Source organism: Gossypium hirsutum, chromosome D04 (genome assembly GCF_007990345.1).
Source record: "Gossypium hirsutum isolate 1008001.06 chromosome D04, Gossypium_hirsutum_v2.1, whole genome shotgun sequence".
Lineage (NCBI taxonomy): Eukaryota > Viridiplantae > Streptophyta > Magnoliopsida > Malvales > Malvaceae > Gossypium > Gossypium hirsutum.
Window position 1 is genome coordinate 7,210,915 of NC_053440.1, and position 12,141 is coordinate 7,223,055.

The 12,141-nt window shown below is 33.3% G+C and overlaps 1 protein-coding gene across 2 annotated transcripts; it reads left to right on the plus strand.

The window, feature by feature from the left end:
• The first annotated feature begins 2,178 nt into the window (after positions 1-2,178).
• On the plus strand, positions 2,179-5,063 carry LOC107934357 (exocyst complex component EXO70E2). Of its 2 annotated transcripts, none has more exons than XM_016866782.2 (2): positions 2,179-2,484; positions 2,832-5,063. In XM_016866782.2, exon 2 carries the CDS (start codon positions 2,919-2,921, stop codon positions 4,878-4,880), a length of 1,962 nt encoding a protein of 653 aa, XP_016722271.1. In that variant the 5' UTR covers positions 2,179-2,484; positions 2,832-2,918; the 3' UTR covers positions 4,881-5,063. The 2 variants fall into 2 exon arrangements, with proteins under 2 accessions (XP_016722271.1, XP_016722272.1); XM_016866783.2 differs by having other exon boundaries at positions 2,217-2,484; positions 2,814-5,063.
• The last annotated feature ends 7,078 nt before the right edge of the window (positions 5,064-12,141 follow it).

The following is a 12,141-nucleotide window of genomic DNA, read 5'->3' on the forward strand; positions in this document are numbered from 1 at the left end:
GCTAAAGTGTTGTGAATATGAAACCATAACCACGGGTTAAGGATGTTAAAAGGAAATAAAATTATTGATACCAGTCCTTTGACAACAACTTCAAGATTTGTATGATTGTTAAGAAAGGTCACATCCATAAAGACGGGTGATAATCTTATTTCTTTAATAAAACAAGTAAAATAAAAAATAAAAGGGGGTTTTAAAATTAAAAACTAAAATTATAATTAAAACTATCAGAAAAATATCGCAATTTGAATTTAAGAAAAACCAATATGATGAAGTTCTAATTAAAGATAAAATCTTAGTTTTGATCATCGATGTAGAGATAATTTCAGTGTTCTTTAATAAATTAGTTATAGTTATCGATGTCACACCTAGCAACCAATCTCTCATTACCTAACCAAGAGAAGCTTGTTGAAATTATTCTCCTTATCAATAAATAACCCTATAATTTCACACTTAAGATTTAGCTTACTGATAGTATTAAGGACGAGAGAGATCTAATTCTAATCAACAAACACACAAAAGTGAGGTTTATTTATATTAGATCACATGTCCATATAACATGAATTGCATACGTAGCTTATATCCAATCGTGATATTCTTCACAAACATTACAATCAATTAAACAATTACGAATTTAACTATTTTAATTGACAAGACAAATATTCTAAGTAATCAAATACGGTTCCAATATTCAATAAAATTGAATATTTGTAATTAAAACAAAATATAATTAAATATTAAAGAACAAAGAAAAGATAAAGTGCAATTTGACCTCTCCAACTTTTAGAATCAAACTTTGAAGTTCCTTTGACTAGAAAAAGAGTTTAACAATCCAAAAGGTAAAGAAAATACAAAAGCAAAAAAATACTAGGAGCGGTTATGTCTAGGTATAATATGACTACTAACTTAATAATGTCTATTTATAGGGAGAAATATCATTAATCAAACAAAGCAAAAATTTTCTAGATTTCTTGTTAGACTTTCACGTCAAACTTTCAAACCATTTTAGGACACCTTCCTACTAACTTTGGTTAGAGCTTTCAATTCCCTTAAAAATTATATTTTATGGGTCCAAAACGAAGTTTTGCATGTCAAGTTATGACCAAAATACTAAAGCACTATAACGTTGAAAGTCTAAACTACAAAACTTGCTAAAAGTAAGCTTTTGAGTCCACTTTTCTCAAGTGTTTCCCTAAATTCATACTAAATATAATTAAAAACTTAAGAGGAGAAACATCACAAATAAATTAGAATGTATGCACTTTTCAGTATATTCTAATTTTCAAGTTGATTTTAGTTTGTTATCTAGTAATTCTACTATACCCATAATTGTTTTTGTAAACTCGTAGATAAATTAGAAGGGACAAGACATATATAAATACAATTACTTGAGACAAAAGAGTTTAAAATTTGATGATTTGAAGGAAAAGGAAGGAGTCAACCCAAATGGATTTGGACAAAACTATCTTAGGTCAAATTACAAAAAATCTAAACAATATCATTCACATAACCTAATGTAATGGATAGATTTGAAGTCTGACCTTCTGTTTTTGTGCTTATTATTGCATCCTTGGTTACAAGTATTTTAATCTAAAATACCAGATATTATTCCTTAAAAAAATCCATATACTTCAAATGCAAGTAGGAAGTCTATTCTAAAAGGGTTAATTGCTGATTTGCCCCTCAACCATATTTCATTCCTTGATTTTTTTTTCAATTTGGTTTTTATATATATGCATTAAACATTAAAATATTATATAATAATATATATTTTACTATTAATTATTAATGTTTACCCCGGTTGTTCAATTATAAATTTGAATTTATTCAGATTTTGTATTGGATTTGTCTCGGACTAGATTGGTTATGCACTCAAATCATTATGGGCTCAAGCTTTGTTGGACTTAAATTTAATTAATCTCGAATTTGAATCATTATAAGATCACTCGGATCCTTACGAGTTCATATCAACTTGACGGATCCTTACGTGCTCATATTGACTTGAGCAAAATTTCAAACTCAGTATTCAGCTCTAAACAATAGAACCCAATAATAATTATGATTTCTTGAAGGTTTAAAAGACAGTATTAGAAACGTAAGTACTTAATTGTAATTTAAGTAAAAAGAAAAAGAAAAGATGTGGACAAATTAAAGCCAAAATACTTGCAATTAGAAAAAGACATTTTAGCTATTTTTTTAGGTAAAGTCATGCAAACCATATAATGGTATGAGTTTGTTGTAAAAAAATGGGTTGTAGATGCTATTATAGAAATTTTAATATACGCACATTGACATTAGATAATTGTTTTTCTGTTTTTTCTTCCATTTCTTCTGCCAAGACAAAACTAGTCAAAGCCACGAACTTGGCAAAGACTTGAAAAAGTTGAAATTTCTCAGAGGGAAGAGAGATTTGTTTAGCTTACAAACTTGGAACTAAAAAGCTTCAACTTTCTAAACTGAATCTACCACGAAGCTCCCAATTTTAAGGTCAGTTCTCTGCTTTTGATGTTCTTCCTTTGTACTTTCCGTACACTCAAAAACATTTCTTTCATCTTTTTTTTGCTTTCTTGTGCTACAAAAGGAGCTTTCCTTTTTGTATTAATTTCATTAAATATCTGCAGGTGCTTTTTGTTTTGAAGTTGGTTGATTGATATAAGTTTAGTTTGCAAATGATTTGAATCTTTAAAAAAAAAATTGGGTTCTTTAGATTTTAGCTTGATTTGATGTATTTTTGTTCTTCTTTCTGATTATTATGTCCTTTCATCTGTTGGGTTCTTTTAAAAGCTTCCATTTTTATCAATTTGTTGATTCAATAGCTTGAAATCGTGATCCAGGCCGGTGTTACTGTTGGATTTTCAATCAGATTGTGGGGCTTTAAGCAGTTTATGTGAGCTTTGTTTGAGTTTGTTGTGGTTTTGATTATGGCAATGGGGGATTATGAATCTACGGCTACATCATTAGAAGGAGAGGAAAATTTAATTGCTGCGGCGGAGCATATAGTGAAAGCGTTGGGTTCTAATAAGAACTTTACAAAAGATGTCAAGAAAATATTGGCAGATCTTGGTAGCCAGTTATCTACAATGGCTACAATTGAGGATAACATGGTTGAGGGTAAGAAAAGTGGGATTGAAGAGCAGTTGAGTGTTGTTGAGGTGAAGATTATGAGTTGGGAATCAGATGATTCTATGATATGGGATTCGGGTCCGGATGAAGTTGCCGAATATCTGAATGCTGTTGACGGAGCTCGGAAGTTGACGGAGAGATTGGAGAATCAGTGCTTGAGTAGCCAAGAAGAGAAAGATTTGTTATGCAGGGCTCATGATGTTCTTCAGATGGCAATGCAGAGGCTTGAGGATGAGTTCAAACATGTACTTGTTCACCATAGGCAACCCTTTGAGCCAGAGCCCATTTCGTTCCGTTCGAGTGAGGATGATGCTGTTGAAGAGGGCTCGATAGTTTCTTTTGGTGATGAGTCTGTTGAGGAGTCTACCCTCAGAGATAGCATCAGTAGGAACTCAGAGGAGTTTATCGTTGATTTGGTTCATCCAGATGTGATTTCTGATCTCAAATGCATTGCCAATTTGATGTTCAGTTCGAATTATGACCATGAATGTCGCCAGGCATACATCCTTGTTCGAAAGGATGCGTTGGACGAGTGTCTCTTCAACCTTGAAATCGAGAAATTGAGCATCGAAGACGTGCTCAAGATGGAGTGGGGAACCTTGAATTCCAAAATCAAGAGATGGGTTAGAGCTATGAAGGTCTTTGTTCGGCCCTATCTTGTGAGCGAGAAGTGGCTCTGTGACCAGACTTTTGCAGAGCTTGGATCATCCAATTTGGTATGTTTTGTTGAGGCAGCAAAGGCTCCAATGCTACAGCTTCTGAACTTTGCCGAGGCCATCTCAATTGGCTCTCATCAACCAGAAAGGCTAGTTCGAATTCTAGACATGTATGAGGTGCTTGCAGATCTTCTTCTGGACATTAATGCATTGTTTTCGGATGAGGTTGGTTCTTCTATAAGAATCGAGTATCAAGAGGTTTTGAAGAGATTGGCTGATACTGTAAGGGTTACGTTTCTTGAATTTGAGAATGCCATTGCGACAAACGCGTCAATAAGCCCTTTTGCAGGAGGGGGAGTTCACCATTTGACCAAATACGTTATGAATTACATCCGGCTTCTTGCAGATTATAATGAGACCCTAAATTTACTCCTCAAGAACCATGATGGAGCCGCTGCTACCTCACTCTCCCCCGATATGAGTCCAGCTACAGGGGAGGAAAGCATAACTAAAGATTTCTCTGACAGTTGTTCTCCAATGGCACTCCATCTCCAGTCACTCACTTCTGTTCTAGAAGCCAACCTAGACGAGAAATCAAAATTATATAGGGATGCTTCCTTGCAACACTTCTTTTTGATGAACAATATATATTACATGGCTCAAAAGGTTAAGAATTCCGAACTTAGGCTTATATTCGAAGATAAGTGGATTCGAAAACACAACTGGAAATTCCAACAACATGCGATGAGCTATGAGAGAGCTACTTGGAGTTCAATTCTCTCTTTACTGAAGGACGACAGCAATTCCAGCTCTGGTTCTACCTCAAGGACAGTTCTCAGGGAGAGATTGCGGAGCTTTTATGTTGCTTTCGACGAGGTCTATAAAACGCAGACAGCATGGATCATCACAGATGTTCAGCTCCGGGAAGATTTACGAATTTCAACGTCCCTGAAAGTAATCCAAGCTTATCGAACATTCGTGGGAAGACAAATGCAACACATCGGCGAGAAACACATTAGGTACAATGCTGAAGAGCTACAGGATTACTTGTTAGACTTGTTTGAGGGATCCCAAAAATCATTGCATAATCCCAATAGGAGATGATTCTATGATATAATAAAGTAGGTACATACAGGTTTTGTATTTTCTTTTTCAGTTTGATCGAATAAACAGGTGGATTAAAGCAATTCTGTATGTCCTGGCTAGGTTTCCGATCGAAAAGAAACCGATTGTAATCCCATTCTTGTAACTAGATTTAGATCAATGTCAATTTGGCTTGGGTTTGCACATTGTGCTGCTCATTAATTTTTAGATGACAAAATGGCAAGTCATTGTCTTTGGGCCAAATTCAAAGCAGTTCAACAATTACAAGACCAACTTGCTGGGGGGCTCATACCTGTCAGCCAACTTGGGTTCGAAGCATTTATATCATAAAGTTTTTGGCTAGGAATTCAGCAAGGACCATACATTTATGATACATGAATATAAGAATTGTGACGCAAGTGAATGCCTAACAATAAAGAACCTGATAACAGGAAAAGTCCTAGACTATGTCAACTTGAAATGTCCTGTTGAGATAAATGAATTCAGCTAAGAGACTCTGAATTTAGACGAAGCCTTGTTGGTTTTCTTTCTTAAAGATGCTGAGGCTAAAGACCAAATAAGTTAGCTCAGAAAATTCTCCTGTGTATGGTTGAATTTTTCAAGGAAATGTACCATGGTATTCACAATTCACAAACATATGCTTTGGTATATGACTAGTAGTAGCATGCTGGGTCAACAACATTGTGTTTAGGTGGATAACTCAGTGGTGATTCAACAATAACTAGAATTTTCAATTCAACTTTGCACTGGCAAGCATTTGTATCATATTGATGAATGAAAATTTACCTATTCTGTTTTTTAAAAGTTAAAATGCAGCACAAACATTTATGTCCAAGGAGTGGTTCTTTTTCTTGACATTTGGAAGAGTGTTGAGGTTCCCAAGTTGACATGTGGTGTTCATTCAGGAGAGAATGCCTTTTTGTAGCTGTTGTTTTACAGATGTTTTTGTGGGTAAGAACAAAAGAAATCAAACACACAAAATTCTCATGTATGTAAATCAATGGGATCCATTTTTCTCTTAGCAAAAAAAGTGGTTGAATTTGTCAACACAATTCACTAACCATACAGATTATCATCCTCTAATATTCATAATCTACTACACCCCTCAACCTATAACTTGTAAGATCGGATGAGTTTTTACTATTTTATTTTTTTATTATAATATTTCTATTTCTTTTTAAGTTTTTTCTTCTATATTAATTAATAATTTTATTCAATAACATATTCTTCTCTAATTCTTATTAATATAATTAAACTTCCGAACTTGAATTTGAAATCAACATTCAAATTTTAGTAAATTTACATTTTGGTCACTCAATTTTAAAAAGTTACAAATTGATTACTAAGCTATTTGTAAGTTATCATTTAAGTAACTGGGCTGTTAACTTTCTAATGATGTTTAATGGTCGTTAACTCACTATTTATCATCATAAGGGAAACAACACCCAAGGTCACTCAACTATTAGTAAGTTTACACATTGACCACTCAATTTCAAAAAAAATTACAAGTTGGTCACTGAACTATTTTAATGTTTAGGGTTTTAAGGACCTCCTTCACAGTTGTGTTTCGGTAATCTTGTCACCATCTGACCTCCTCCTCCACAAAGAAGCACACACTAAACCAAAGTTTTTTCCCTCTTCTATTTTATGGTTTAATTTTCTTTGAAATGGCCTAAAACTTCATTGCTTTAAACTCAGACCTAATAGAGGTGTTCTCCAATCTTTCTCCATTGGTTGGATGGTCGCCTAACTTTAATATGTTCCTCTTCTTAGGACATTTGGATTGAGCCCCTATTGTTTGGAGCTCTCCAATTAACTTTTGATTGAATTTGGTGTGTTTGAGTCTCCATATATATATATATATATTCTTTTTCTCTGATTTTATTCTTTCCTTTTGCTTATGTAGGTCAAGTTTGAGGATTGCTGAAATAAGAGACATTTTTTCTTTTTTATTTGCTTTTTTGGTATTTTTGTTTGTTTTGATTATGATTGTGGTGATATTTTGTTAATAATTTGAGGTAAGAGGGTATGAATACTTTAATTGTGAATTTTATTGAGTTATGGTTTTGGCCAAAGGAAAATTGTTAGGTGGGTTAATAATGAAGGATTGCTAAGTCAGTTTGGTAATAGATGGGGCATGGGGTTGACAGTAGACTTGTCTAAGGGCTGGGTAGCTCGCTTGCCCAATAGGCTCGGCTCGACTCGACTTGGGCTGGGCTTGGATAATGATTTTGTACTTCAGCCCGACCTGACCCGAATTCAATTCAAATAATAAAAATATTTTTTTAATTTAATTATAAAATATATAAAACATTAATTAAATATATATTTAATTTTTTTATTTTTTAGCAATAAATGAGTTTTTTGGGTGGGTCAGGCCAACCCGAAAACGGGTTTGGGCATGTAAATGTTTTTGGAACCTGGCCTCGGCTCGACCTATGGACAACTCCAGTTAACACTGGACTTATTAGGGTTTAGGGCTTGAGTTATTGGTATTGTTTGAATTGTTAAGTTAGGAAATAATGGTGCAAAGATTGAGTGAACAAGGTATAAACATATAAACTTGCTAATAATTCAACATCCAGCTTGTAACTTTTTGAAATTGAGTGACTAAATTGTAAAATTACTAATAGTTTAGTGGAAGAATTGCAGATTTACCTGTATAGCCCAATATTTTGCCCAAGCCCAAATAACGCAAACCTAACCTAAAACAGACCCAGACCCAACTAGCCTAGCCCAATACACCACAGCCCAAATCAGAAACAAAAAGCCCAATAAGCCCAAATCTAACCTTAGCCCAGAAACCCAAATCAGAAACAAAAAATTAAAATTGGCACACCTAGGGTCTTTTCTGCCCTGCGGGTCGCCGCCCTAGTGCCACCGCCACTATCCCATCACCTGCCTTCCACCGCCCACTTGCACCTGCAAAATCAAAGAAGAAAAGACAAGAAACAATAGCAAAGATTGGCTATAAAAGCCAACGAAAAATGTATTTTGAGGGGCTTTTTTTTTCTTTTTTCCGATTGCTGTATCAAAAAAACCATATCAGCAAGAAATAAAAAATCAAGCTTTAAGGTGATTTCTTTTTTTTTATTCGATTTCAATCTTTTTTTTGTTGTTTTTATTTTTTATTTCTTGTTTCTTAAACGAAAATAAAAAGAGAAAAGGAAAAAGGGAAACTCACCGGAGAGAAGGCTTCGGGCGCCTCTATGACGCTTCGTCGGCCGTCGGGGTGGTGGCGGTGCGGCGAGTAGAGCGGCGGAGGCCAAGGAACCCTACATGGCCAGACCTTTTTTGAGAGAAAAGGGGTTCCCCTTTTTTTTTTTTAGGAAAACGGCTGAAATGATTTTGGAGAAAAAATTTGGGTTTAAATAACCCCATAAAACGACGCCGTTTGAGCTTAGGGTTCAGAGACCGCGCGGTGACCTGACCCTGGGGGAGGATCCGCATGTTTTCTTCGAATGGATTATTTGCATGCGCAGTCCCTCTAGCTTTGAAACGAGTTGCAATTCGGCCCTTTTTGCTATTTTCTTTTATTTTTTAATTTAGCCACAAAGTTTTATTTTTCTCTCAATTCGGTTCATTTGCAACGTAGCATTTTGGGACTTTGGTTTATTTACAATTTTGGTCCCCCCTCTTTCGGCGCGTGTTGCACTTTAGTCCTTTTCGTTCTTTTATTTAGAATTTGCCCTATACTTTCATTTTTTATTTCGATTTATTCTTTTTTTAGTAATTATTATTATTATTATTATTTCTATTATTATTATTATTTTATTTTATTTATCATATTATTATACGATAGTTTAAATATACACACATGTATGATATCATTATTTCTTTTTTTAAAAGACTTATTTAATATATATAAATACCTTTTTATATGTATATCTATATATCTTTTTTCTTTTTTTCCTCACAAATATATGTATACATATTTATATATTTTTTATACGGTTTCTTTTATATCTATATATATATTTATCTTTTTTTTATATAACTCACATGTACATTTTTTTATATATTTTTTTAGATATGATATTTAAACGTATTTGTGCATCTTATTTATGTGTTACGGTTCATTATTTCGCATGCTATCGATCTATACTTTTTCTTTATTTTATTTTAGTTATTATTGCCGGTATTATTTTTATACTTTCGTATTCGTTATGATATTGCCATGCATATCAACAATGTAATTAGTTTTTACATTCTTTACTACGACTTTGTGTTTTATTTTACTCGATATAACAAAATTTGTTTTTAAAAAAATGGCATTTCGTGTTTAGATTCGAGAACATCGTACCCTAACTTACTGGGTTTCGATTTTCACGATAAATCTAAATGCACGAATCTTTTCAAACTCAAGTTTTAAACGATATCGGGAATAAAAAAAAGATTGTGTCCTAACTTACTGGTCGTGATCCCTTTTTTAATCTAAGATAGTTAAATATCTTTTAAATAAGCATTTTTCATTCGCGTATCGGGAATTCGAGACATTGTGTCTTAACTTACTGATATGATTCTCTTTCTCGAATAACATGAAATATGCCCCTTTTCCTGAAAATTTTCAACGTTTTAATACATGGATCGTATTTTTAAAATTCTTCAAAGTTCTCAATTTTCGACATTAAGACATTAAGTAATCAACTAGGTACCAATTTTGAGCGTATCGAGGGTGCTAATCCTTCCTCGTGCGTAACCGACTCCCGAACCCGTTTTTCTGAATTTCGTGGAACAAACTTGTTGTTTTAATAAAATCAAACCGTTTATTAATAATAACCACTTTTCGAGGTGATCCAATCACACCTCATAAAAAAAGGTTGGTGGCGACTTCTGTTTCATTTTTCAAAACCCAAGTCGACCCCGTTTTTTCACAAAAAAATGGTGTCAACATTACCTATCTCTACATCTAGTGTTTGTTAACAACTTAACGAGCCAATAATCAACTTACAACTTTCCAATAGTTTAATGACCAATTTATTATATGTTAACTATAAAAATGTTTCTTTATGAACAAGAAAATTGTCATTATTTCTTTTAAAAAAATCATAATTTATGTGAAATAGTTTGTCATGATAACTCACACAATTGTTTTTCTTTTTCCTGGATAATTAATGTGCATAATTTCCATGCCTCCAATAATTTGTCAACTTTTGACCGCAACTAATAAAAAATATTTTGTAAACTAGAGTGATGTGATCTATATAACTTCCCACCCACTTCTAAATTAAATAAATAATTCCTTGGTGTTAATTTTCTAAATCAAAAGTTGAAATGATGATTCAGCAATATAAATAAATAAAAAGTTATATCAATATTAATAGGAGCGAAGTCGGAAAAAATTTAGCGGTGGAAATTAAATTATTTATATCTTCATATTTTTTAAAAGATTAAATTAAATTTTTATCATTTTTAAATGATAAAGTACAATTTTACTTTTATTAATTTAAAATTTTTAAAAATTTAAAATATCAAAATAACAAAATTTCCATTTTAAAGGCCCGAACCCCTGCCAACAGCCCTAAATCAGGCTATGAATACTATATAGTATCATGCCTAATATTTTTTAACATTATCATGGATGTTCCTCGTATTTAGGATATTTTACCAAAATAATCCAAAAAATATTATATTTACAAAAATAACCAAAATTTAAAAACAATCACCAAAATAACCTGAAATGAACAGTGAAATTCGGTTGTGGCCAGTCAATGGCCGGAATCATCTTGTATTTTGCACCCATGATTGCCTGATAATTGTGTCAGACTTAAAAATAATAATTTTTGGGTTTTGGCCTGTCAATGGTCGGAACCCGTGTATTTTTTTAAAAAATTGTATAATACTGATATACAAAAAAGAAGAAAAAAAATTTTGGGTGCTGGCCTGTCAATGGCCAACACCTCTGTACAGGAAAGAAAATTCCAATTTTGGTCTGTCAATGGCTGGCACCAGAGTACGAAAAAAAGAAAAAAAAATTTGGGTGCTGGCCTGTCAATGGCCGGCACCCAGTACGAAAAAAAGGAAAAAAAAATTTTTGGGTGCTGACCTGTCAATGGGGTGCACCCAGTACAGTAAAAAAAATTCGAGTTTTGGTCTGTCAATGGCCTGCACCAGAGTACGAAAAAAAGTAAAAAAAAATATATTTTTTGGGTGCTACCCTGTCAATGGCCGGCACCACCTTTTTGGGTGGAAATTTTTTTTTACTTTTTTCGTGTCAATAGCAGATATCAGTATACGGAAAAAGTAAAAAAAATTATATCTATAAATTTAATATAGTTGTTTAGGTTTTAAGGTTTTATTTTTATATTTTCGTGTAATAATTTTTTCGAACGTTTGTATTTTTATATTATCGGGTAATAATATATATTTTTTGTATTAATATTGTAGAATGATTGTATTTTATTGTGTATGTAAATTTAATTTGTCGTGTAGTATTACTTATTTGAATTATTATTTTTTAAATATTACGAAGTCATGTATTCAAACAAATTATTATGTTAGATCCATTAAATAAATATTAAAAAAAGAATAAATGTAAAAATAAAAGAAATATTTACATAATAAAAGAAATATTTACGCTGGGGACGTCCCCGGCGCTGGCGTGTAACGATCCGAATGCCTCCGTCGACTATGCCGTGCACCTTGCTGAGGTGTTTGATAATTGCTTAGTCCGGTGTTCGGTGTCCCTTCCGGTGTAGTTAGAAAGGTGGAATAATTATATTCACCATAATCGGGACTTAATTGGTATTGTGTGACCGGAGGTGCCGATGGAAAAATATCCTCGTTGCTCGGGGGCACCCTTCCAAGTAACCGCTCGCAAGTGCCCCACGGATCACACACTTTTCCAAGCCCGGTCACTGCTTCTCCATTTATAGATAGCCCTAGTTGGACTGCTACGTCTTGCAGCGTAATGCTTACCTCCCCACATGGGAGGTGGAATGTAACAGCCCGGTTTAGGCCCTACTCGGACAGTGGTTTCGGTACCACAAGTCCGAGTTAGAAAAAAAATATTTTAATATTATTTTTCGTGCTTATAGTATATGAATTAACATGTGTGAAAATTTCATGATTTAATTTATCCGTTTGTGTGCTTAATTTGTAAAAATGGCTATATCGCTTAAAATGTGAAAGTGGCATTTAAATTATTAAAGTACTAATTTGCTATGGTTAATTAATTGTTAAGTCCTTAAAGGGAAATTAGGCCACTATTAAAGCTTATGGACGGCAAAGGACAACCATTATGTGTTTTGTAAATTAAATC